Here is a 25,834-nt window from a genome sequence, read left to right as displayed (position 1 = left end):
GAACAAATAATTAAATTAATTATAAACTTGGGTTTCTTTAAGTTGAAATGTAATTATATATAAGTATTGAAGAGAAATATTTTTAGAAATTTATACACATGAGATAAGAATAATTGTCCAAAAATAATTTTATCCAATGAGATTCCGAGAAAAGGTTTTGACAGTGACGTCAGTACCACATGTGTTTCTCCCGCTTCCGTCATTTTGTCACTGTTGATCAAAAATTTGGTGTAAATAACCAGAAAAAAGACAAAGGAAGACGATCGGAGAAATAAAGGTAATTCAAGAGAACCTTTTCTTTACAGTAATCAATAAATATTGTCGGCTTATTCTTCATTTCATTCATCGATCTCCGTCATCTACGCCGGTAATTGGTAACTAGTGAACTGATGAGTCTGTAAACATGAAATGAAGTCCACAAACACGGATTCTAATGGGGAGGCGAAAGTTTTTGATGGATACAATGTTTAGTTCATTATTTTTAGTAATCAGTTGTACATTCTTAACAAGGATGGTCCAAGTTCTGATAGTACAGTGTATTACCATACCCTAAACTGTATGTGGCGCATATTGTGTGTTTTACAACAATAGAGTAATATCTAGCCATGAGATTTAAATAAAGGCTATGGCAGTTTCGTAACTATTCAATTTAAAAAATAAAAAAAATAATAGAACTTACCAGTAACCAGTTATAATCACAAAATTTTTAATGTTTCATATTATTTCAATTTGGATGTTTTACAAGAGAAAAGTAAAACATTGATGGGAAACTGAACTAAAGATCTAAAACATGAGAAATTTTTTTTTGAATAAAGGGCTTTTGTAAAGATGCCTTCTGATGCCAAGAAGAAGCGAGACCAGAAGAAGAAAGAAGCCGCCAAGAACAAAGGTAAAAAGAGGACCGAGGACTCGCAGCAGAATGGAGGGATGGAAAACGGGATCAGCAATGGGGCAGATAAAGATGACGGTACGCTGGACCATTTGATTTTTAAATGTTACCAGAACAACAATCTACTGTTGTTTTTTTTCACCTTAGTCTTTACATGCTTCAATTTCAATGGCTGTCAATGTAACTGATCCGAAGGAATAAAATTGTCTCACATTCCTATGATAAAGAAGCAGCATCAGGCTCCGGGGCCATAAAAACGCGATGAGCTCACTTTTGGTCTCGGTCTCATTTTTCCGCTATTAATTCATTTAGTTAGAGTGAGAATGAGGTTAAAAGTGAGTTCATCTAAGACTTATGGCCCAGCAACCAGTATAGACAAATTTGCTAGACAGATTAATTCAAAACAATTATAATATACCCCATGGGGGCAGTAACCTGTCTAACAGAATAAACATTTGCAAAGTCTGCTCACCAAAATTCCTTAATTCCTTGAACAGAGTGTTAGTTAATGTTTTCAGATTTTTGCTTTTCCTGAACAGGCCGCTGTTGATACAATTCACAGGCAGAATTGAACCCTTGATTATGATTGGAATATTATCATGCTAATTGCTTAAACTGGACTATTTCTCAAAATTTTACAGAAATGAATGAGCTTGCCAAGGAATTGGAAGCAGTGGACGTGAAGGCCGAGTATCGCTCTGTGACGGGGGTACTGTTGTCTCACCCTGACAGTCGAGATGTTCAGCTAGGGAACGTGACTCTGACGTTCCATGGAGCAGAACTTCTCTCTGACACTAAGATAGAACTCAACGTCGGACGAAGATACGGGTTAATCGGGCTCAACGGCTGTGGTTAGTGATGGTTTTGTACTGAATATTATTTTCTTTTGTTTTCAGTTCATAAATTTTTTAATCAGACAAAAATGTACCCTGCAAATAAGTTAATGCAAAAGAAGGACCATAATCATAAATAGAATTTCAGAGAGAACAAAATACAATGAAAAAAAGTAAAGATTGCTCCAAGATATGATTTTAAAAGTTAAAATGGTATTAATATTTTGAATAAAAAAAAAAAAGTCATTGTACAGTGTCAAAATGCTGCACTACTACTTTTATGCATTTGGTGAGGGAATTCTTTCTGTTGCCTTGATGTTTGTTCACTGAAATTGCTACGCTGAAATTTCATTTTATGTTCTTTCACCGTACACTCCATTTGTTCACTGTTCACAAAGCATGAAAACATTCGAGAGTCTTGAGGAAGAAATGTGATGCTTTTGACCCTATGTCTTTATATTTCTAAATCAATGACGTGTACAATTACAGGTAAATCTTCACTGTTGTGTGCCTTGGAGTGTAGGGAACTTCCTATACCTGAACATGTAGACATTTATCACCTCCGGCGCGAGATCGAGCCCAGCGATAAAACGGCTCTACAGTGTGTGATAGAAGTGGACAAGGAGAAACTGATGCTGGAAAAAGAGGCCGAAATTCTGGCCACGAGAGAGGATCATGGTAAGTTAAAATAAAAAAATTTTAAAGGAAAAAAAAGCAGTTTTAAACGATTCTATGTAAGATCAATACTTTGGCTCAAAGCTTGAATTTATTTTCATCAGTTTTGGTATTTATACTTGAGACATAATTTTCATGAAGTCTGGTCATTGTTCTTTGTGTCACAATCATATTGTTACTCCTTTTACATTAAAAAGTAAACAGCTAAACAGCTTCTGGTTCAGTATTGAAATCATTTGTACTGCAAATACATGTTTATAATATTGGTAAATTGAGATTTTCGTGAGCCGACAGTCTTCTTTAATTTTGTATAAAGCTATTAAGAATAAAAAGTATTTACTATTAGTAATATTTTTTATACAATCAGAATCTCAGGAGCATTTGATGGATATATATGAGCGTCTTGACGACATGGACGCGGACAAAGCCGAGGCCAAAGCCGGGTACATCCTCCACGGACTGGGCTTCTCCAAGGAGATGCAGAACACCGCCGCCAAACACTTCTCTGGAGGGTGGAGAATGAGGATAGCCCTGGCTCGGGCCCTGTACATCAAGCCCTCGCTGTTACTACTGGACGAGCCCACAAATCACCTTGATCTCGACGCGTGTGTCTGGCTGGAAGAGGAACTCAAAACGTAGGTTTAAACTTGTCTCTGACAGTGACCTGGTTATAAATTACTGTAAACCAACTTTTATTCGCGTGCGAGAAATTTTTGCAATGTTCAGAAAATTAATCATCAAGAACTAGTTTACCCCCGGTATCAATAAAGCATTATATGGAAGTGATTTGCATGAAATTTTGCATTTTTTTAAAATGTTGATCATGAGCATGCTTTTGGCTTAATTCAAAGAAAAAATACCCCAACTAGAACAACTGTAGAAAAGCCAATGAAATACATTAAATTTTATGTGACATGTTTCTTTAATTTTTTTTACAGTTACAAAAGAATTTTAGTGATGATTTCTCATTCACAAGATTTTATGAATGGAGTGTGTACAAATATCATCCACATGGTTAATAAGAAACTGAAGTACTATGGAGTAAGTAGTCTAATACATCCAGAGCTCTGTTGTTGTCATGTTAAAAATCTGTAAAGAAACACACACACATAAAATATAACTGTATGGTAATTATAATGTTGATGTACATGTACTTGTTCTGAAATTATAATGCCTATGTACCTACAGGGTAATTTTGATGTCTTTGTACCTACGGGTAATTTTGATGCCTATGTATTTAAAGGGTAATTATGATGCCTATATACTTGTAGGGTAATTACGATACTTATGTACTTGTAGGGTAATTATGATGCCTTTGTATTTGTAGGGTAATTACGATGCCTATATACTTGTAGGGTAATTATGATGACTATGTACTTGTAGGGTAATTATGATGCCTATGTACTTGTAGGGTAATTATGATGCCTATGTACTTGTAGGGTAATTATGATGCCTATGTACTTGTAGGGTAATTATGATGCCTATGTACTTGTAGGGTAATTATGATGCCTATGTACTTGTAGGGTGTTTATGATGCCTATGTACTTGTAGGGTAATTATGATGCCTATGTACAAACAAGGATGGAGTTGGAAGAAAACCAGATGAAGAGGTACAAGTGGGAACAGGATCAGATCTCACACATGAAGGTGAGGAAAATCAAATAATCATAAAAAACAGTAAAGAGAAGTAAAAAGAGCCTTAAATCTCCCCTTTTACAATATTTAAGCCTTAAAATGACAGAGGTAATGATTTTGATTGTTAAGGTCAAGATCTAGTAAATGAAAGGTGCCTACAGATTTATCAAACTTGAGAAATAAATTCCTTTATTGATGCTTTACAACTTTAGCTTGGTCAAATAAGGTGTTTCCTAATAAAAAAAGATGAAAAACATTTTAAACTGTCATTTTCAATGAAAAATTAATGATATGGGAGTTTTTTTCGTATTAAGCAAAGGAAATATATCCAGATTGCCTACAGTCTCTCAGAAAACGGTAATTAGTATGTTCATGGCCTCTTCTTTAAATCAATATCAAATTTAATATAGGTATCCGGTTTACTTTTCATATGATTTCAAATTGAATGACATGAAAATACCCTATTTTCTACATAATTCTGCTAAAGTCGTAAAGTACGGGAAAAAGAAAGTTGAAATTGATTATGACGTCATAATGGATCTAGCACCAAAAATTAGTCTCAAGTTATTTACTAGATCTTGACCTTAAGACCCCCTTCTTTTCCCCCTTTACAAGAGATATCTCCATATGAGGTAGCTTAAGCCTCTTTTTTTTGATATGATTCCCCCTCCCACCCCCACCCCTCTCCATCCTCCAACCCCATCAAGTTTTTAGGTGAAGAATGTAAAGTTTCTGTTTGTCTGTGATATGATCCTTACCTTTCTCACTTTCACAAAATATGCCTGGAATAGGTTCCATCTGAAATGATTTCTTTGCTTTTCCCTTTCTTACAAGACAGCCCTTTATAAGATGAATGTATTGGTTCTGTTTGATATGATGATATGAAAGGCCGAGTTTTAGTGTTAGAACTCTCCCATAGGGTTTGCCCATAGTGGATTGAGTTCAACACGATGTTCAATACTCTGGAAGCGAATTTAATTCAGTCTGATAAAACAGAAATCCCGGTATTATTTTGCAGTATTCATGCATTTTCTTTAAAACAGGTTAATTTTTTTTGTTAATTTGAGATGCTGTATGAAGAGACCCACAAATTCATTTACCCCACACATTGTTAAAACTCTTTATAACAGTATGAAGTATGTCCTTAACCCGAAAATGAAATCTCCTCAAATTGTAAAAATTAGAGCCCACTTAGATGAATGATTTTACATTATTTTATTTTTAATTATTTACTGTTACTAATCGTGTCCGGTCCATATCTTTCTTACAGGGGACATTAGAATCTACTACTCCACACTAAGATTGCTTATAACCTAAGGGTGTGTCATGACCTTGACCCAAGGTCATTTGGTGAAGTTCAAGGTCACTGGAAGAAAAATTTCACAATTCGTGTCCGGTCCATATCTTTCTTATGGATAAACTTGGTAGGTTCTCATTTCACACAAAGATTGCCCATGACCCAAGGGTGTGTCATGACCTTGACCCAAGGTCATTTGGGGAAGTTCAAGGTCACTGGTAGAAAAATTTCAAAATTCATGTTTGACACATATCTTTTATGGATAAACTTGGTAGGTTCTCATTTCACACAAAGATTGCCCATGACCCAAGGGTGTGTAATGACCTTGACCCAAGGTCATTTGGGGAAGTTCAAGGTCACTGGAAGAAAAATTTCAAAATTCGTGTCATATCTTTTTATAAACTTTAGGTTTTCATTTCACATAAAGATTGCCCATGATCATGTGTCATGACCTTGACCCAAGGTCATTTGGAGAAGTTCAAGGTCTATGGTAGAAAAATTTAATAATTTGTGTCCGGTCCATTCTTTCTTACCTTGGTTTTTCATTTCACACAAAGATTGCCCATGACCCAAGGGTGTGTCATGACCTTGACCCAAGGTCATGTAAGTTGAAGGTCACTTGAAGAAAAATTTAATAATTTGTGTCTGGTCCATATCTTTCTTAAGGATAAACTTGGTAGGTTCTCATTTCACACAAAGATTGCCCATGACCCAAATGACCTTGATCATGTGGGGAAGTTCAAGGTCACTGGAAGAAAAATTTCATAATTCGTGTTCTGTCCATATCTTTCTTATTGATAAACTTGGTAGGTTCTTATTTCACTCAAAGATAAAAAACCTTGACCCAAGGTCATTTGGGGAAGTTCAAGGTCACTGGAAGAAAAATTTTATAATTCGTGTTTGATACATATCTTTGTTATGCAAAAACTTACTTCTGAAAAACCCAGCGGGGGGTATTTTGTCCCGATTGGACAGTTCTAGTTTTATTTAATTATTTACTGTTACTAAACTAAAACATTTACAATGATTGATTAATGTTTTTCAGAACTATATAGCAAGGTTTGGACACGGTAGTGCTAAATTGGCTCGCCAGGCTCAAAGTAAAGAGAAGACCCTGAAAAAGATGGTGGACGGAGGTCTAACAGAGAGAGTCAGCAGGGATAAGGTATATACGGGTCGATAAATATGGATATAAAAGAGGATAAATTATTACAGAACAAAAAACTGCTTTATTTGGCAAATTGTATACACAGTAGAATCAAGTGCTGGTGTATCCACAGATGAATCATTCACATAGTAGTCCAATAAATATGAGTGAATCTCTATTAATCACTTTGGTTAAATTTCATGGTTTCTTTGGAATTTGCAATTTCGCGGAATTCAATATTGATCTTTGAGTTGGTGTTTATCATTGATAACAACACAATCCATGTAAATTAGCCTTATGGAATGATTTTACAGATTTACATTCCCCCAGAACTATATAGAAAACTTGCAGAATTTTTTTTAGCATAATCTGTAAGCCTTTACCAATTGTTTTTGAATTTTTAAAGTTGTCACTTGTAAGTTCTTGATAAAAAATGAGTATTTTTAACCTGTTTCTTGTATTATTTTTCAGACATTAACGTTTTACTTCCCTGACTGTGGCAAGTTACCTCCCCCTGTCATCATGGTCCAACACGTCAGCTTCAGATATAATGAGTCCAAGGTTTGTCCATGTTGATTATGTCTTTGTTTTTCGACTACACTGTTTGAAATAATTTTTTTTTGTATAAATCCTTACATCGTCACTCATTTATAGGATACACTGAAGCAAAATTTCCAATTATTCAAATACTGAATAAAAATAATAAAGTGACAAAGTGAAAAAATATTAAATAAAATGTTTTATTTGAATCCGCATTTGAAAATCCAATTTTCTTATTTTTTTTTACGTGTAATCAGCAGAAAAGTATTGTATTACCCTGTTTTCATTTCTTTACCTCAGCCCTGGATTTACAAGGACCTGGACTTTGGTATGGATTTAGACACCCGAGTAGCTTTAGTTGGTCCTAATGGTGCAGGAAAGTCAACACTTCTTAAACTTATCGCTGGAGAGGTTAGTTAAGGGTGTACTCTCAATTTTCATAAGGTAAAATCATACCAACTTCATCTTGTTAAGAGAGATTTCTCATTTCACCAGCATATGTTAACAAAAAAATGTGTTGTGCTATTTCAGTTAATACCTACGGATGGACTAGTAAGAAGGCATTCCCACCTGAAGATAGGCAGATATCACCAGGTACGAGAAGCTGGAATTGGTCAGGTTTTATCCTAAAAAGTGTTAAACTGAAAAAAGTTTTGCCTTTTAACACATTTTGAATACATCGCTAAATGTAATAAGGTTCCTGTGGTAATGGAGCAAAAGGTTTTGATCAATGGCCTTCTTATTTCAGTCAGGTGTGACAAAAATATGATGTACTTGTTCCATAATTTTTCATTTTATAAATGTGCATGCTCATACCTGTCACTTGGTATCATTTGTATCACAACACTGCATGTACAATGTTTTAAAATATTACAATGTATTTACTTGTACCTTATTCTTTTGGCAGCATTTACAAGAACATCTAGACATGAACATGACGGCCTTAAACTGGATGATGAAGTCATTCCCAGAAATCAAGGAGCGGGAGGAGATGAGGAAGATCATTGGTCGATACGGTCTCTCAGGGCAACAACAGGTAAGGGAATTCATTTCACAGGATGATCACTTGAGAAATTAAAGAAATGATTCCCACATTGGAGGAATTGTTTGAGAATGTACCCCGATAGGCTAGAGGTTTTTTTTTTAGCCCTTTAGTCTAAATATTTTCTTGGTCAAATATACACGGAGCCCAAAGGGCAAGATTTTCATTTTCCAGCAATATCTTGAGACTCCAACAATTCTGATGACGAGGGAATTTTTTTTATTTTGGTACAGCAAATGTTTAAGCCTCTATAAAGATATATGTAAGTAAGATTTAGACTGGCTAGTGTCTCGGAAAAGTTTTCGAAAAGACTGTGCTATTGTTATCGCATGTTAGAATTGGTGCCAATATTCTTTATTGCTCCACTTGGCATTGCATTTCTAATTGCTATACTAGTCAACAAATTTAAGATCTTTTGTGAATTATGTAACTTAATAATATTTTAATTAATTTAATTTTTTATTCAGATTGTACCGATGAAGAACTTGTCTGATGGACAGAGATGCCGAGTTATCTTTGCCTGGTTGGCGTGGCAGAACCCCCACATGTTACTACTGGACGAACCGACCAACCATCTGGACATTGAGACCATCGACTCACTCGCTGACGCCATCAACGACTTCGACGGTGGGCTGGTACTCGTTAGTCACGACTTCAGGCTTATATCACAGGTACTGTAAAGGGAGTTGTTTGTTTTGAAAAAAAAAAGAGAACTAAAATACTGTAAATCACGTTTTATTCGCGAGAACTTTATTTTCGTGTAATTAAGTGAGACAATGAGCTCGCGAAAATTTCATTCTCGCGTTTAAAAATATTCCTTACCGTTATATAAAGAAAAAACAACAATTCATGAAAATTATGTCTCGCTAATAAAGAGTTATGACTATCTCGCGAAAATAAGGTGTCGCGAAAATTAAGTGATCTACAGTAGATGGAGGTGAAACTTCTGGTAAAATATGGAGAAGGGGACTTTGTTCATGGGGACTCCTTGGTATTATAGATTATTTGATTTGTTAAAAATCATTGCAACCTGATATCCAAATATTAAATACTGTAGACATACTTTTTTTTCATGGGATCATATTTCCGCGGAATCTCAATTTCAATTTTATCTGTGGGTTGAAAATTATGCGGATTTCTTAGACTGTCAGCATATGCCTTGCATTTATATAAAAGACGCTTGGGCAAATTTCTGTAGAAAATTTGTGACCGTGTACATAGGCCATATAAAATTGAAATCTTGGTTCTCAGGCCCGCGCGCATCCGTTTTGAGGTAGCCGCATTGCGTATTTTTGATAAAATAAAAAGTTGGTATTGCGGAGACCAATTTATATTTCTTTTGTAGTTTAGTATTCAAATATCACTTCCGGTAGCCATTTACAATGAGATTTTGGCTACTTCGTTTGAGAGGACATTATTGTTTACACGTGTTAAGCAATGGATAAAGCGTTTTGACCAGAAATGTATATCTGTGATTAAAAAAATTATCTTTATGTTAAAGAAAATTCAGAATTAATACCACACAGAAAAGATAACAATTACAGTATATGAACTAGAGACAAGTCTATGTTAACTGAAAATTGATTTCAGATTGCGTGTATTTTATCATTATCTTTTTCTCTGTGAAATGTATTTGAATATAAAAATAATTAATGCTATGATGTGCATCTGTTTATTTATAGGTTGTGGATGAGATTTGGATCTGTGAGAAACAGACTGTCACGAAGTGGGAAGGGGACATTTTTGAATACAAAGAAGCACTGGCCAAGAAAGTCCGCAAACAGATCGCCAAAATGAGGGAAGGTTGACAACGTGATTAAACTAGCTTTATTGTTTTTATAATTAAATTATTGCATACTCTTTATTTTCCTCGGTTTAAATTCCTTTTATTTAAATTGGTGCAAGTCTTTCAAAGATGAACATTCTGTATGAATCATGGTATGATGGTTTTGCAAAGAGAGAAAAAAAAGAGTAGATGATGTTTTTTGGTCAGTAATTGCTGTATAGTTTTAAAAAGTTGTGAGAGCCACATAGTGGAAATGGTGGATTTCAAAGAAAGTAAAAAAAAAAAACAATGTTAAAAATAAAATGGTTTGCATGATATTTTTTTAAATTCATGCTTTATACACCTGCTTTATATGACTGTTCTAAGATTGAACAAAATGAATTTTGAGAATATTTGTCTCTGGTTTCTTGTCACTTTTAAAAGTTTACAGTGATAAGGAAAAAAAATGTTACAGTGTAAAATTTCTATCTTGATTACTCTTCATGGTACATGTACTGTTTTGATCCCTTGCTTAAAAAAAAAAACTGGATTTAACCTGTCAATTATTTTAACAAATTAAGACAATTGATCTCTTTGAAATATTTAAAAAAAAAAACTTTACTACACATATTTTACTTACTGTATAAAATTGAAATTTTTTGTTCCTGGGTTTGTTATAAATGCCTGCAACAACATGAATGATTTGTTCAATGTTGCCAACAATAAACAAAAATTAGAAAACTTTTACTCTTGTTATTTTTACGTTACCTTTATATGCATTTCTCAAGACTTGTTAACAGAATTTTTTTAGGAGAAAAGATTAAAAATGCTATTAGAATTTGAATCCATGAATAACTGCACATTATACCCAGCCCCTGCATATAAAGTTGAGAGAAGGAAACAACTACATGTAATTTTCAACTCACCTCGACGAAGTTGAGATGAGCATATGCTATACCCTGGAGTTGGCATCCCAGGTTAAAGTTCATTTCCAAGTAACTAAAAGCCCTACCTGAACCAAACATGCATGGATGATGCATCTGGGGATGGACAAAGTAACTATAAGCCCTACCTGAACCAAACTTGCATGGATGATGCATCTAAAGATGGACAATGGAGACTTGCTTCGGATATTGGATCTGATCTACAGTTGTATATTTTCCAAACGAGTGAACAGGTTAAATCTTTGGAATAGGTCAATCCCCAATGTACATGTACTTTAAGACCTAGTTAATCAGAACACGACATATTGTGACATTGAACCCAAGAGCTTCCGGGGCTTCGCCCTCTGGGCCCCCCTCATTGAAAGTATGATATGATTAGTATTAATAATGTCATACTTTGCATCATAACTAACCAATATCACTATTATTGTGCCTGGTTTTACTCTTAAAATACACGAAAACTCGGGAGCATTCTCATGATTTAGCCCATCCATCTTTTTTCCAGATTTCATGCAATTGCATATACATGTATAACAGCTTGGAAAATCCATTCCTTTGTATTAATGCATTCCATATTTTTTTATTTATTCGTTCTGTATACTTCTGAAATTAAGTCAATATTGATAAATTTATTTAAAAAAATGTTTAATTTTACCAGGGATTTCAATTGTTCTAAAATACAAAAATTAAGACTTAAGTCTAAAATCTAAGATTTAAAAAATATGTAATTTTTCATTTTGGACCGTAATATGATCTAGGGTATATACTACTCCATATTCAATAAACATATATTGTCATATCTTAGATGTGCAGATTATAAGTAATTAATTCATTGGAACGATTTACATTCCGAGGGAACAAATTATTTAATCGGAGAAAATAAATGACAATCCGAGATAACGGTTTGTGTAATTTGAGGGAACGGATTGATATTCTGTGAGAACGAATTGGTAATTCGTTGTATCAGATTGTTAGTTCGAAAAAAAATTGTATGATTCGAAATTTCGTTTTACTTTTACACTTTTTGGAAATCCTCATGTCCCTTCACGGCGTTTACTACGATATTATCAAAATGTTTTACAAGAATGATGTACAGATATTTCCTTTCCTTTTTTTTATACTCTTTTTACAATTTTACGAACACTTAAATGCATTAAAAAAAGTAAAACAACAAAACTAACACTTTGAATAGTCATATCTGTCCAAGTATTTATAAGAACGCAGTTCGTCGGTTTCCAATGATCCTATCCAAAGGAAATGCGTTTTCTTGTCAATGCTTAGGCTGTGTGGATGACCTGTTAGTTGTTCTTTTCTAAGTAGAAAAGACAGGAAATTGCCATCCCTATCAATCATCTGTATTGTATTAGTATTGTTATCACATATTAGAATATGTGACAATGCATCTGTACAATTTTAACTCCCCTTGGTGAAAGTTGCAAATCTGACCTGTGACCTTAATTTGAAGGAAAATCGATTTTGTCCCAAATGGTTGACCACCACTACTGCACCTAGATCAATGTCGGACACAATAATGTCCCTATTGCAGTTCTCTGTGATGCAGAAAGGAGTCCTATAATCTACTTGACTATTTTTGTTGGTCATGCGAGGGATGGTCTGGACTCGTTGACCTTTGCTGTTATACCTGTTCACCTTTCCTGTCCATTTTGTGGTAGATTGGTTTGACATTGTTTGAATTCTCTTCATCCCGACAAGTAGTTCTCCTGTAGATGGGTTGCAGTAGATACAACGTGGCCTCCAAGGTTCTATTTTCTTGACTAGAGTTTTTGTTTTAAGTTCTACTGCAGAAAATGATTTAATGTTGAAATTCTTGTCCATGTAAATCAGTTCCCCAACACCGTTGACTGTATGCACGCCTCTATCATCTTTGTTCTTAATTGTGAAAAGATGCTGTGTTTGATTTGTAGTGTGTACCAAAAAGATCTTGTCTTCATCACTTACAGTGATCATTTCCGATGTCACACAGCAAATGTGATAAGCATTTGAAATATATTCTAATTTGATTGAATTTTTCAATACTGCTATGGGCATCAGTTTCAACAAAAACTGACTTCCAAATTGAATTGTTCCTAATTCTCTGATGGGAAACTCACACAAAGCCTGAATGTTCTCTTTTATGTTGCATTTCCTATCTAAGTAATAGTGATCGAATCGTACAAATTTGGGAATGTCTTTCATTATAGGGACTCCAGTTTTCTTTAGATATACTAGGAATTCTACCGGTCTGTATGCCGATTGTTCAAATTTCTTTTCGCAGTTATGCATGGAAGCAAGATATTTGCTTATTTCTTTCCTCTGTTGTTTTAACAATGAATTAATGCTGCTGACTCCTTTTTCGCATTTTTGGATAATTGTATTCTCCAGTAAAACTTGTACTCTACGACCAATAGTTTTATGCTTTAAAAGTTCTGAGCTGCAACGATTACTAGCAGTTTTGAGGTGAGACAAAACTATACTGCTTTTGTAAAGAGAATTGCTTCTGACGTTGTTTATAAAATCCTTGTGCTTTTGCCGACGTTCATTTCCTACTACTCGGAGATTCATAATTTCATGTTTTTCATGCTTTCTACACCTTTTGCTAGTGGGGAATGCACATTGATGGCAAAACCTTTTATATATCTTTTTTGAAGGTCGCTTCTTAAATTTTGGAGAATTTTCATGCTTCTCAATATAAATGACCACGTCGTGATATGTTGTATCTAGGTCTATACAATGTTTTTCTTTACAATGTTTACACATTTCATTCTTGCAGGTTTTGCAGTAGAATACCGTCTCCCGTTGACAACCATAGCAATTCCGTATCTTATACTCTGTGCTTATTAATGATCCCATATGAAGTGAATCTTATGACTCTTTCAACTGTTAAAAAATAAAAAAAATATATGAATAATAATCTACACATTTTTATTTAATTTATATACATACTTTTAAATCATGCATTGCCAGACCAACTGTGTAAACGAAAAAATATCCGATTCAGAAAAATGAAGAATTTTTTTTTTTAGATTGAGAATTGTATTCTAACTGCATGATCACTGTGTTGAGACAATGAACATTTATTTGTGTTACGCTAATAATGAGGACATGGAAACAAAAACTGAACATGATATCAAGCGGGGTCACAATGGACGATCAAAGTTTTACAAAGTAATTTAAAGGAAAAAATCTTTATAAATTTTTATATTACATATAATTGACATTAATATAATTTTTTCCTCAACAGAAACGTTTCTTTTCATTAATTTTGGGATTTAGCCGACCTCCAACCTTTGAAACTTTCCTTTGTGTACACATTCGAGTGTGTGAAAGTATGAGAATACATGAAAATTCGTGCGAGATTCACTTAATTCGAATTTCATGGTAACGTACATTTCAGTCACGTACATTTCAAATGATCACTTTTCATGTAAAAAATAATTTTTAATTGTGTTAAGCAAAACGTCTTTGCCATTTTACAGGATACAAGGGGTTGCTTATTCAGAGTCGTCTCATATTTTCTACTTAATATATATTCTTAATGGACCCAGAATATAGGTAACGTACATTTTTTCTTATCTCTACGATTGAAAATGTCTTTCATTCCGTAAACATATTTATAAAAGTTGCTCAAATTGTTCAATTTCATGTTACATTATCTAATAAGTAGTAATTAATCCTTTGAAATTTCAAATTTAGCCCATCAATAAATAAAGGAGAACAAAACTATCAGGTGTATAATCTTTGTGTTTGCTTGTAATGTGGTTGAAATAGAATTAAGCGACAGGGACATTGCACAATAAAAATAATTTATTATCACAAAGAAAATGTATTTATTGTTATGAAAAGAAATATATATGATACAAGGTTTAACTAATCAGATAATTTTTACTTGAGAATCAAAACTATATATTACACAGAGGGGATTCAGAATAATATTTGCCTCGGCGACAATTTGTGTACATTTCAAATAGGCTACTATATTTGAATTTGGAACTCCTTAAATACCCTTTCAGATCGATAATTATATGAATTCTCTCTTCATTGTTATATGACTATTTATACTGTTGATTTAAAAATTACATCAGTGGTATTTCTTTTAAATGAAAATGAGGCGACATTATTTGAGCCCTTATATTGAGAATGGGTGTATAGGCACTACATCATCATAAAGCGTTTATTTTATTATATGCTATGGGTATTTCATTGTGGCATTTTTTTCCTGTGATAGATGTTTTTTTCATTTTAATGAGAGATTTTTGCATTATATGAATGGGTATTGAAGTATAATGAAGATTTTAAGTCACCTCAGTCCCGCAGGTGACCCATTATTTGCTATTCATTTTTGTCCATCGCCATGCAAGCATTGTTCGTCGTTCGTTAACAATTTCAACTTCTCTAAAAGCGTTCAACCAATATCAACCAATTTTATCATATAACATCTACGGGTGAGGGGGAACACAATTAGAATTTCATGGTCTCTGTCCCCTTGGGACTGAGAGGTGGGGCAAAAACCCACGAGAATTAATGCATTATTCAAACTCTTCTTTACTTCTTGACTTCATGCATTCAAAATATTGGCATGATTGGAAAAAGCATTGAGCTCTCTAATAAAATTGTGAAATCATAGCCTAAGGGGCAGGGGTTCTGGTGCTAGGTTGAGGCTATGTTGAATATAAAGTGAAATGCATTTCTTCTTTTAAAAAATCCTATGGGTTTGCATTCCGATTATATAGTGGAAATGCATCTTTTCTTTGTTTTTCTGTTCCGCCTCTGCGTATTACGTAACCAAAGTAAGCATGCTAAATGTGTAGTTAAGATAAGCAAGTGCCTCTTTCAAAATTGAGTAATTTTTGGCCTCTGGTTTAAAACAAGAACTAAATTCAATTGTTAAAAAGTTGTTACATGATACATAGGTGACTTCCAAGGCCCGTTGACCTCTTTTTAAAATATAAAAAAAACTAATACTAGTATATGTACCATAAGGAATAAAAATGTACAAAAAGAAACACAACCACAAGCACACAAACGAACAGGGAAAATACAAATTAACGATTTTTAGGGGTTTAGGGTGAAGATCTAGCCGAGTTCCATCATATGCATAATCTTGAAGTGAAACCCTGTTTCCTTTAAGGCATTTTTCATTTGCTATAGATATTAACCTTTGAGGCCCCTCTCAAAAAAGGAGAGTTACGACACTCCACACCCCGTTTCCGGCAGGAATCACCACTGAACGAAATAAGAGTCATTGATTTCGTTAATTACCTTTGACGAACAAGTAAGTTGAAGGTCCTAGAATAAAATAATAAAAAAGGTCTCGGTATTCAATATGAACGTAGTGGATACAAAGTATGCATAAAAACGAACATGCATCAGGTCTCACACATTTAGCATTTCGCGAATACCGTGTACTGAAATTACAAATGTTTGAAACACTTAAAAAATGGATTGTAGTAAGTAAGTCTCTTGAAATTATAAACAAACGTGATCTGCAACTTAATTGTACATTGTGTAAGCATGTTTACTTAGTATTCTAAATAAACATGTAGATATATATTTTTTATATTATAAATGAATATTACATAAAATACATAGCGATTGTACGCGAAACATTTACTAAAAATAAATTACTTGTCCTTGCAGATTTAAGGGTCATTCAAAAAATCCGAATCCTTTTTCTCAAAGTGTTAAATGTTCTGTTCACATTGACCATTTGAAAAATATCTAAAATCGATATCAACATGTATTTCTAAAGAATAAAAATAAATGGAAATAATAAAATTCTAATAATGGATTTTCTCGTCTGTCTAACATTTATTTTCTGGTTTCATTTACTCAAAATGCATCAAACGTATTTTTGAATCAATCCTTTCCTGTATTTAATTAGGAATAAATTCTTTTTCCAGAGGTTTGTATTGAACCATTCATTTGATACCGACGTAATGTATACAATGCACATTCATTGTAGACGGGAACAATTTTGCAGCCAGATATATAAAAAATGAAATAAGAGACATGAATGGCAGCCTTAGTAAATAGAATATACATGTATATAGGGCCAGGGTTATACTGGAAAACAAAAACACTTTACCTTCATTTAAATTAATCCTCAAAAATTAGTACACGCACGAATCTTAAAATATTTCCAACAACGGACAGAAAACTTTAAATTCGGTCGTCTAACAAAGTATTGATCTACCTTGTATACTAGTAAATAAAAACTCTCATGTTTATTTGGCAAGCTGTCCAGGTATAAGAACCAGGTAATATCCTTATCACCTTGAGGTCGGTACGCACGGTTAGATTTGTATTATAATTCATAATCTTCCTGAGTGTGTTTACACTCCTAACTGTGTGTAATAAGATTTTTCATCAAATCTTATAAAACTGTTTCAAGAATAGAGCGCAATATAAATACTCTTTTTCATATAGTCTTAACGCATCACGCTAAACATGCTAAATATAAACATTATTTTTTACCAGGCGCATATTCTAATTTTTATTTAAAAAAAAAAGTAATTGTAGTGAAGTGATATTATATTTTAAAAAGAATATTTCCTTCTGTTTTTATGAAAAAAAAATGAAAATAATGCAATCGCATTACAATTTATCATTATCTTCACGATTATTGAATCAGAATGAACTTTGTCATCTGTTCTTCAAAATTTTCTTTCTTTTGGTCATGTTTTTAAATTGTTATAGTAATTCTGGATCCAACTAGTTTATCTGATAAAATTTGTAAAATATGCTATTCAAATGTTAGCAAGCAAGACTTACAGTAAAGTAAACCCAGGTAATAATTAATTTCAAGAATTTTTACTGTTTCTTTACTTTATTGGTTATAAAATGTAAAAGTGAAAATAAGGAACATTGATCGGCCTCACGATATCTATAAACAATACAAATATTTTAAGAGGGCATAAAACAATCACCCCTCTAAATAACATTCCTTTGCCAAAAGTATAGCAAAATGAATTTATTTATGAAAAAAAATAAAAAGTTTGAAACAATAATTTATTTCAAATTTCAATAAGATTTATTACAATATGAAATTTTTACTTTCCCTTACTTCATGTATTCGTATAAATCAATAGCAAATGTAAATATAAGTAATATATAATGTATCATTATGCCCCCGTAATCGAAGATACAGGGGTATATACTTTAGTTTATAAATTACTTTTATACTGCTACAAAATGACATTATTAATTTTACTTTCGTTTATAAATAGATTTAACCATTTCCCAGTACCCTTTATCACTAAAGAAATAAACAAACGGATCAATAACAGCATTAACGGCCACGATATCCGTAGCATACGTGTAAAAGGCATCCTCTTTAACAGATATAATTCTGAAAACAGAGTCGGATCTCTTAAAAACCATAAAAATGTAAAGGCTTAAAAACAGAATATAACTTAACATAATTGTGATAGAAATCACGAAAATCGTGAGAGTAAATCTAAAATTTCTAGATTCTGACTCTTCATCACCGCTGATCCCATCGTTCTTTTCATCCGCGTGACCACTTTCAACCGAAAGTGTCGAAAGCGTCCTTTTTCCTTCTAGAGAAGTGGAGTTAGTCTTCTCTTCAGCCTTTTCTTCTGTTTTTTGTCTGTTATCTTTGACTCCTTGACTTGTACTAACATCAGTCGAATCCTTTATTTCTTTCTCTTGTGTGCCTTGTTTGTCATTGCCTGACTTTTGATCCCTTTCCGAAGAACTCTCGCCATTATCAATAATAGTATTTAGCACTATAGAAGTTTCAGTTTGTTCCCTTTGACATGAGTCCTTTTGCTTTCCTTCAACTGTTATTGCTATCTTTAGGCGACGTAAAATTTTGGCGATTCTTGAATAGCAAACTCCGATAATTATACATTCCACAATAGATAACACAAATAAAGATATGAAATAAACCTTTGGAAGACTTGCGAAGAATTGCTCCTCTGCAATCCAACATCTATTTATTTGAAAACCCTCAACTTGGAAAGATTGAAAACCGACAATTAAAGGTACAGGGATGCTTAGAAGTGCCGAAATAACACAACATCCAACTAACTTTATTATAATGTTTGGAACAGTTGTCTGTGTGGTTCCTTGGTTGTAAAGACGCTGGTGCCTATATATAGCCAAGACTAACACAAATAATGAAGAAGAAAGCCCGGCAGCAAATCCAAAGTAGTTACTAATTTTACAAACTATTTCAAAGTTATTTTTCATGACATATCTCATTCTTTCATATTCTTTTGCAATAAACAGCACCAATGTGACCAAATCGAACAGCGCCAAAACAAATATGATTAATTCGGAGGGAGTTTTCTTTCGGGCCATTTTCCGGAAAATATGGATCACGTGACTGTTGCCTATGATGCCGATCACGAAACAGATTAGTACAAGAACACCATAAGGAAGTCTGGCGAATCGCTCTCTTTCGACTAAGTCTACGTATGCTTGGTTTAGGGCAATGTTAGAGACATTCATACTTCACTCAATCTGCAAATATAAAGAAATGGTTTATGTTACATATGTATGTTAAAGGTCTGTAAAAACACTATTCATAGGGGCTATCGGGTTACAAAGTTTACGATTCATTGCGATCGTAGAGAGCAGGGTTTTTGTAGTGTACATAAGAATAAACGAGACATTTATTATTATATGTAAATGAGTATGTAAATGTATCCGCTAAAAATGGTTTTCATGGGGTGTCAATTTCAATGCAAGATTTACATATTATCAAATTTATATTTGTTTACTATTTCTTGAATAACAAGTCACAGTATAACCGTCTCTAGTTTTAAAAAAAATATCATACATAATTGCAGTTGTCTAAATAATTAAAATTAACAAAATTATTTGTTTTCTTTGATGAGTACCTATAATTTCTAATCATAACTAAATTCTAGATTTTTTTTGTGAAACACAAATGCACAGGTATTGCAGCTGATGGCGAAGTTTATAGTTTTTCATTTGCAAGTTTAAAGTCAAGAGATCAAAATTGATGGTATCCAAAGAAAATTTTCACAAACAAATAATCCTGTGAAATATGGAAGCTCTAGCCTAAACTGTTCAAAAGTTACGGCCAACGTTTCAGTTTTTCAAATGAAGAACAATTTCTGAGAGAAACTAGAGGTACTGTGAGCAATGAGCTCACAAAATGATACCCCCACCTCCCATATAATTATAATGGGAGTGTCCATATTTTGTTGTGGGAATATGTATCAGATCAAAAAGTAAAATAAGAGGTGCACAATGACAATATATATGTAGCGCCGTCGAGCGGTAAACGGCTAAATTAATCCATTATTCAAGAAAAATAATATTCCTCTGTCTTAAAATCTCCTCCTTGTTTGAAATAAAACGATTAGTAAGTTTTATACACAATTTATTTACAGGAACAGGTACCCGTAAAACACATCACAATATTAATATTTACACATAATCCACTATCTTCTGAACGGTCTATGTATATGTAACTCCCAAGTAAAACAGTGACTATACTAATAAATCCCCAAGAAAACTGTGGCTGTACTAATAAATTCCCAACGAAACAGTGACTATCCTGACCCAAAATTCCCCCCATATATATACCCTCTGGCCGAAGCTCATAAGGAGCATCGCGTTCAAAACAAAAGAGTTGCGTAATGGTCAAACTAACCGATCCTCGCGAGGAGCATCGAGTAGCCATGTCTAAAAATAGTTATATAAACAATGAGTGACCGTTGAATAATTATGAAAACAAAACAGTTTTTTCTAATTAAACTAAATTACTGCATATAATAAAGATTCTGTGAAAGTTTCATCAAATTTCATTCAGTGATATGAGAGGAGTTGCGAATAAGAGAAGGGTACCCTAAAGCGTAACAGACAGACGGATGGACGGATGGACGTACATAACGGTTACTATATATACCCTCCCGATTTTCAAGCAGGGGTATGATTAAGTCCTAGCTCTAACAAAAAATATGGGCATTGTGATTTTTTTCGGACAAACAGCTTGACAGTACAGCTAAACAGAGAGATAGACGGACAGGCCAAAAAACTAAATAGCCTTAATGTTCAATTACGAAGGCATTCAAATGAAAACTAAAGGTACAGCGAGCTCTGAGCTCACCAAATGATACCTGGCCTCCCATATAATTATAACGTCAATGTTTTGCTCTGGGAGACCAAAAATAAGTGTCAGATAAAAAAGTAAAATAGAAGTTGCACAATGGAATTATATAATGAAGAGTCCCTGAAAGTATCATTAAATTTTATTCAGTGATATAAGAGGAGTTGCGGATAAGAAATGGGTACCCTTCAATATTATAAAAACTAGAGGTACTGTGAGCAATGAGCTCGCTAACTGATACCCCCTGGAGGAATAACTCGTCCTATTAAATGTTATCCAGAAGCTTCTATATGTGACGTCATAGGTAAACATATAATGGCAATGTCCATGTTTTGCTATGGGAAACATAAAATACGTTAAAGTTAAAAGGAGGTGCACAATGGCAATGTGTAATAAAGATTCTGTGAAAGTTTCATTACATTTCACTCAGTAGTATAAGAGTAGTTGCGGATAAGAGATAAAGCGTAACAGACGGACGGTCGGACAAACAGACGGACGGACGGACAGACGGAAATCGCGATTACAATATACCCTCCCACTTTTCAAGCGGGGGTATAATAATGACAGTGTTTTTGTTTTGCTACAAGAGACCCGAAATATATGTCATATCAAAGGGTAAAAGAGGAGGTCACAATGGCACTATGTAACATATTTATACCCCCTGCTTGGAAAGCGGGAGGGTAATATAGTAATCGGTATGTCCGTTTGTCTACACGTGTGTCTTTCTGTACGTCCGTCCGTCTGTCTGTTACGCTTTGGGATACCCATCTCTTATCCGCAACTCCTCCCATACCACTGAATGAAATTTGTTGAAACTTTCACAGAATCTTTATTACATATTGCCATTGTGCACCTCTTATTTTACTTTTTGATCTGACACAAATTTTGGGTTTCCCACAACAAAACATGGACACTCCCATTATATTCATGTGGGAGGCGAGGGTATCATTTTGTGAGCTCATTGCTCACAGTACCTCTAGTTTCTTGAACGTATTATTAAATTTCACTCACTGGTATAAGAGGAGTTGCAGATAAGAGATGGGTACCGCAAAGCGTAACATACAGGCGGACATCCCGATCACTGTATACACTCCCACTTTTCAAGCGGGGGTATAATTTTAAACTTTTTATACTTTTATATAATCTTTTGTTATACCAAAGGCACATTCTTTTGGGTTGAGCATTAATTAACACATGTCTAGATCTAAAATACATAAAGATATATCAACCTATAAAATTATAATTGTGTTACCGAGAAAAGGAATTGAATCAATTGACATGTTTTTCAATAATTTGCAATTAGCAAAGCAAGTGAAATTAATCAATGTCTGCCCATTAATTAAACTACTATATCGAAATATTATCCATTATTTTAATTTCTAAAAGTTAGAAATAGGAAATTTCCTATTTCTGTCTAAAAGACTTTTCACAATATCCCTATAATAGTTCGAATGGCGCTAAACAATGTCTTACCTGAGGTATGCAGGGGAAGAAAATAATTATCGATGGACGTCTGATCAAAATGCCATTCCTCTATAGAAATGCAACATAACAAGCTTAAGGGTGTTGACCTTACGCATGTTGAACTTCACAACAAAACGCTATTTAATTACATTCAAAATACGTTGAACTCACTTCATATAGACTAATGTAAGATTTACTCCGGGTATTTAAAAAGCTAACAGGTGTTCGATATGATGTAAAGGCTTTGTTAGAAGAAGACTAAACTAAAATGAAAAAAGAATATTCTCACAAATTGTGCGACTAGAGTATATTTAGAGTTTTGCAGACAATATCTTCCTTTAACAAGATAAAAAAATCATATTCTAAACTGCCATTTCCAAATAAAAATTAAGAAATCCAGTCAAGAATATAGGAGTCTAATTTGAAAAAAATGCTGCCACGTAAACGTCATTAATTAAAAAAAATATATATATATTTTTAAATATATATATATATATATATATATATATATATATATATATATATATATATATATATATATATATATATATATATATATATATATATATATATATATATATATTTTTAAATATTGGCTGAGATTACGAGTTGTGAGTAAAATATATCGTATATTCTGGAAAAGTATCTTTAGTAGTTATATGTGAATGTCTTGATTTATTCATGGTTTTGCAAACATTATACTTATGAAACATAAATGAAAACAAGTACATGTACATGTATCCTTGTTTAAATAACTGCATGACACACAGATCACTATTTAACTTATAGCGTGATATGTATTGCTTCCTTCAATAGTTCCACACGGCAAATGAAAGTCAAGGCTTTATGACAAAAATGACAGCTTCTTTTTCAATAAAGATGCGAACTCGTAAAGGATGAATGAACTTAACGCTTTGGCTGGGGTCTTTTTCGGTCGTTTCTGCTGCTTTTCAATCTTAACCTATAATTTCACTTTTGTATATTTACTACAGAAGTCTGACAGATACAAATATTCAGTATAAAACAAAGGCCTTAAAAGATATATGACAAATAAGTCAAAATACGATCAAAAGATACATGTAGCTAGGCTCTTCTCTAATTAATAAAAAGGACGTTAAAATGCCCATAGAATTTGGGAAATGCCGACTTCAAATGAGATTGTTAAAATCCATGAAACATCAAATTACCTCTCAGTAGCCCGTTTTGCTTTAAAAAAAATATAATACTCGGATCTTGTTCTATTAGAAGCTAATAAACGTGGAGATGTATGCACCATGTACGGTTGATAGAGGGATCATATAACTTCATAAATAAGGAAAGCTGACGATTGAAAAGTGAAATCATCTTGTTTTCATTTTTTATTTGTTGGCCATTAGTGCCTATCATTAGTTATCATTTGGCCTTTATCGTCTTTAGTCAGTAAAACATCCAAATATGAAACAGTTGTGGTACACTCTGTGGTGTCTTATTCTCAAGTTCACCGGGATATTTTACTAGAAAAATACGTTAGTGATAATTTAACCACAAAGCTTAATGATAAACGGGATGACTTTATTTTTGCAATCGTCCAATTGCCTTACCTTTGCAACAATTTACCTTTAACAGCTGCATACGTGGTTTATATCTCACAGTTTGATACGCAAGTGCATGTTCTACGTAAAGGTTACATGCCGACGTATACGTATTAGGGCCGTTACAGTTCTAAGAACAGTTTGAGGCTTGTATTTAAAACATTTCATTCCATTGTGTTCAGAATGGACTCTCTTAGCAAAGTTTCTCTCTTGCAACGTCAATGAAGTAAACATCCTTTGTATTAAATTTGGCATTGTCTTCTTAGTAGACTGTCTCAGGTAAATTTGTTGATTTAAATACTGTGAATAGGATTCACTTCAATTGTTAACTTAATGGACAGTTACAGGTGAGTTCCTTGGTTTTGTATAAAAAGCATGCACATCCACCACTTCTTAAAATGTCCCTGCGGTTAGGATGTCCTCTTCAGATTGTTTTTAACACAAAACAAGTTTAGAGAAGTTGATTGGCATTCTCAGTGATATTTTGGATTTTCCAAAAAAACAACCGAATTTTGACCTCAAAGTAGATATTTTTTCGTATTTCCATTTTTACACACATAGAAGGAAAAGAAAATATTGAAAGGTTTGCACGGCTCAATCAAGAAGATTTGGATAATTTGGTTAAGAAAGGTTTATCCCAAAAGTCAAAGTGGGCAATGACTCTATTTACGAACTGGCAAAATGAACGAAAGCGTATGTTACCAAACCATGATACATTTATGTACCAGGATATTATGATAACGAGTGATGAGGAAATCAACAAAACAATGAGTTTCTTTGTAGCTGAAGTGAGGAATAAATCTGGAGAGGATTACAGACCCAATAGCTTGTATAAATTGTGTGTGCAATTCAACACAAATTACGACATGAAGGTAGATTCATAAACTTTTTGGATGATGATAAATTTCACGATATGCGCAGTATTCTTGATTCAAAGATGAAAGAACTCTCTGCTTTAAAATTTGTAATGTGTTAATGAAATGTGGTCCAAGGGAGTTTTAGGAAGAGATACACCTCAAAAACTCTTAGATACTCTACTGTTTCAACTAGGACTACATTTTGCACTACGAGCAGGACAGGAACACACAAACTTGAGGGTTGGGACAAACAGTCAGATTTCTCTTTCCATGGATGCATCTGGACTGCGATATCTCGAATATAGAGAGGATGTCTCCAAAACAAATCGCGGTGGGCTCCAGCACAAAAATCTGCAACCTAAAGTTACCAGAGCATACTAGAACAAGAATTTAAGATGTCCTGTGCTCACGTATGAAAAATATCTGCATTTAAGGCAAGTATATTGTTGTTAATTTCCACCAAAATATTGCTGTAACATATATCTAATTTAAAACACTTTATCTATAATATGCAATTTTCTTTTAAAGGCCTGAATGGTAAAACCAATGCTCTCTATTCGACCTCTGCGGTACCCCACAGATTCCACTTGGTACGCCGACTGTTGGAGTACACACTCTTCAACAGAAAAACTGTGTAAAATAGCAGGATTTATACACAAACCATAGCCTCAGAGCAACCACCGCAACACGCCTTTACGATGCTGGCATTGATGAGCAGCTAATAACCAGAAAACTGGACACCGAAGTCATGTATAAAAGAACAAATGAAGAACAACAGCAAAGAGTGAGCAAAATCATTCACGGTGAAAATCAGTGTGATGTAGCTATCAAGAAAGCCAAAACCGCAGCCGAAAGTGATTCTAATGTGTGTGCACCAGCTGGTGCTAATGAAATTGAAATTTCGTCTGGAAGTGTATTTTTCAAATTTAAATTCTAAAGTTGGAATAATTATTACAATGTGTGTAATTCGTTGTTCATGAATAACATGTATATCTTTTGTGTTGGATTTGTTGTTATTTTTTCTTAGTGCTTACCTGTAACTGTTTAATAAGTTGTAAAAAAGTGTCCAC

The 25,834-nt window shown here is 33.6% G+C and overlaps 3 protein-coding genes across 3 annotated transcripts; 1 reads left to right on the top strand and 2 right to left on the bottom strand.

Annotated features, from left to right (window-relative positions):
- Positions 1-161: 161 nt before the first annotated feature.
- Positions 162-10,568, top strand: LOC134239877 (ATP-binding cassette sub-family F member 2-like). The gene is made up of 14 exons (XM_062722006.1): positions 162-277; positions 816-967; positions 1,531-1,740; positions 2,212-2,400; positions 2,765-3,032; positions 3,336-3,438; positions 3,949-4,044; positions 6,375-6,494; positions 6,948-7,037; positions 7,317-7,427; positions 7,548-7,610; positions 7,924-8,052; positions 8,526-8,729; positions 9,741-10,568. The coding sequence occupies exons 2-14, from the start codon at positions 829-831 to the stop codon at positions 9,864-9,866; spliced, it is 1,848 nt and encodes a 615-aa protein (XP_062577990.1). The 5' UTR covers positions 162-277; positions 816-828; the 3' UTR covers positions 9,867-10,568.
- Positions 10,569-12,180: 1,612 nt separating this feature from the next.
- LOC134239846 (uncharacterized) lies at positions 12,181-13,329 on the bottom strand. The gene has a single exon (XM_062721979.1). It carries the CDS (start codon positions 13,327-13,329, stop codon positions 12,181-12,183), a length of 1,149 nt encoding a protein of 382 aa, XP_062577963.1.
- A 4,644-nt stretch (positions 13,330-17,973) lies between these two features.
- Positions 17,974-19,242, bottom strand: LOC134239837 (neuropeptide Y receptor type 2-like). Its single transcript, XM_062721972.1, has one exon. It carries the CDS (start codon positions 19,240-19,242, stop codon positions 17,974-17,976), a length of 1,269 nt encoding a protein of 422 aa, XP_062577956.1.
- Between the last annotated feature and the right edge of the window lie 6,592 nt (positions 19,243-25,834).

The sequence above is a fragment of the Saccostrea cucullata genome, unplaced genomic scaffold (genome assembly GCF_032062105.1).
Source record: "Saccostrea cucullata isolate Sc308-1 unplaced genomic scaffold, CSIRO_AGI_Scuc_v1 ctg583, whole genome shotgun sequence".
In the NCBI taxonomy this organism is placed as follows: Eukaryota; Metazoa; Mollusca; class Bivalvia; order Ostreida; family Ostreidae; genus Saccostrea; species Saccostrea cuccullata.
Note: the sequence above shows the minus strand (reverse complement) of the source record. Positions and strands in the feature narration are given on the sequence as shown.

Bases quoted from the DNA above. Each gene is read 5' to 3' on its own strand.
- LOC134239877 (XM_062722006.1), top strand. From the start codon at position 829: ATGCCTTCTGATGCCAAGAAGAAGCGAGACCAGAAGAAGAAAGAAGCC. The intron at 7,611-7,923 runs GTACGAGAAGCT...TTCTTTTGGCAG, and splicing joins AGATAGGCAGATATCACCAG to CATTTACAAGAACATCTAGA. The intron at 8,730-9,740 runs GTACTGTAAAGG...GTTTATTTATAG, and splicing joins ACTTCAGGCTTATATCACAG to GTTGTGGATGAGATTTGGAT.
- LOC134239846 (XM_062721979.1), bottom strand. From the start codon at position 13,329: ATGAATCTCCGAGTAGTAGGAAATGAACGTCGGCAAAAGCACAAGGAT.
- LOC134239837 (XM_062721972.1), bottom strand. From the start codon at position 19,242: ATGAATGTCTCTAACATTGCCCTAAACCAAGCATACGTAGACTTAGTC.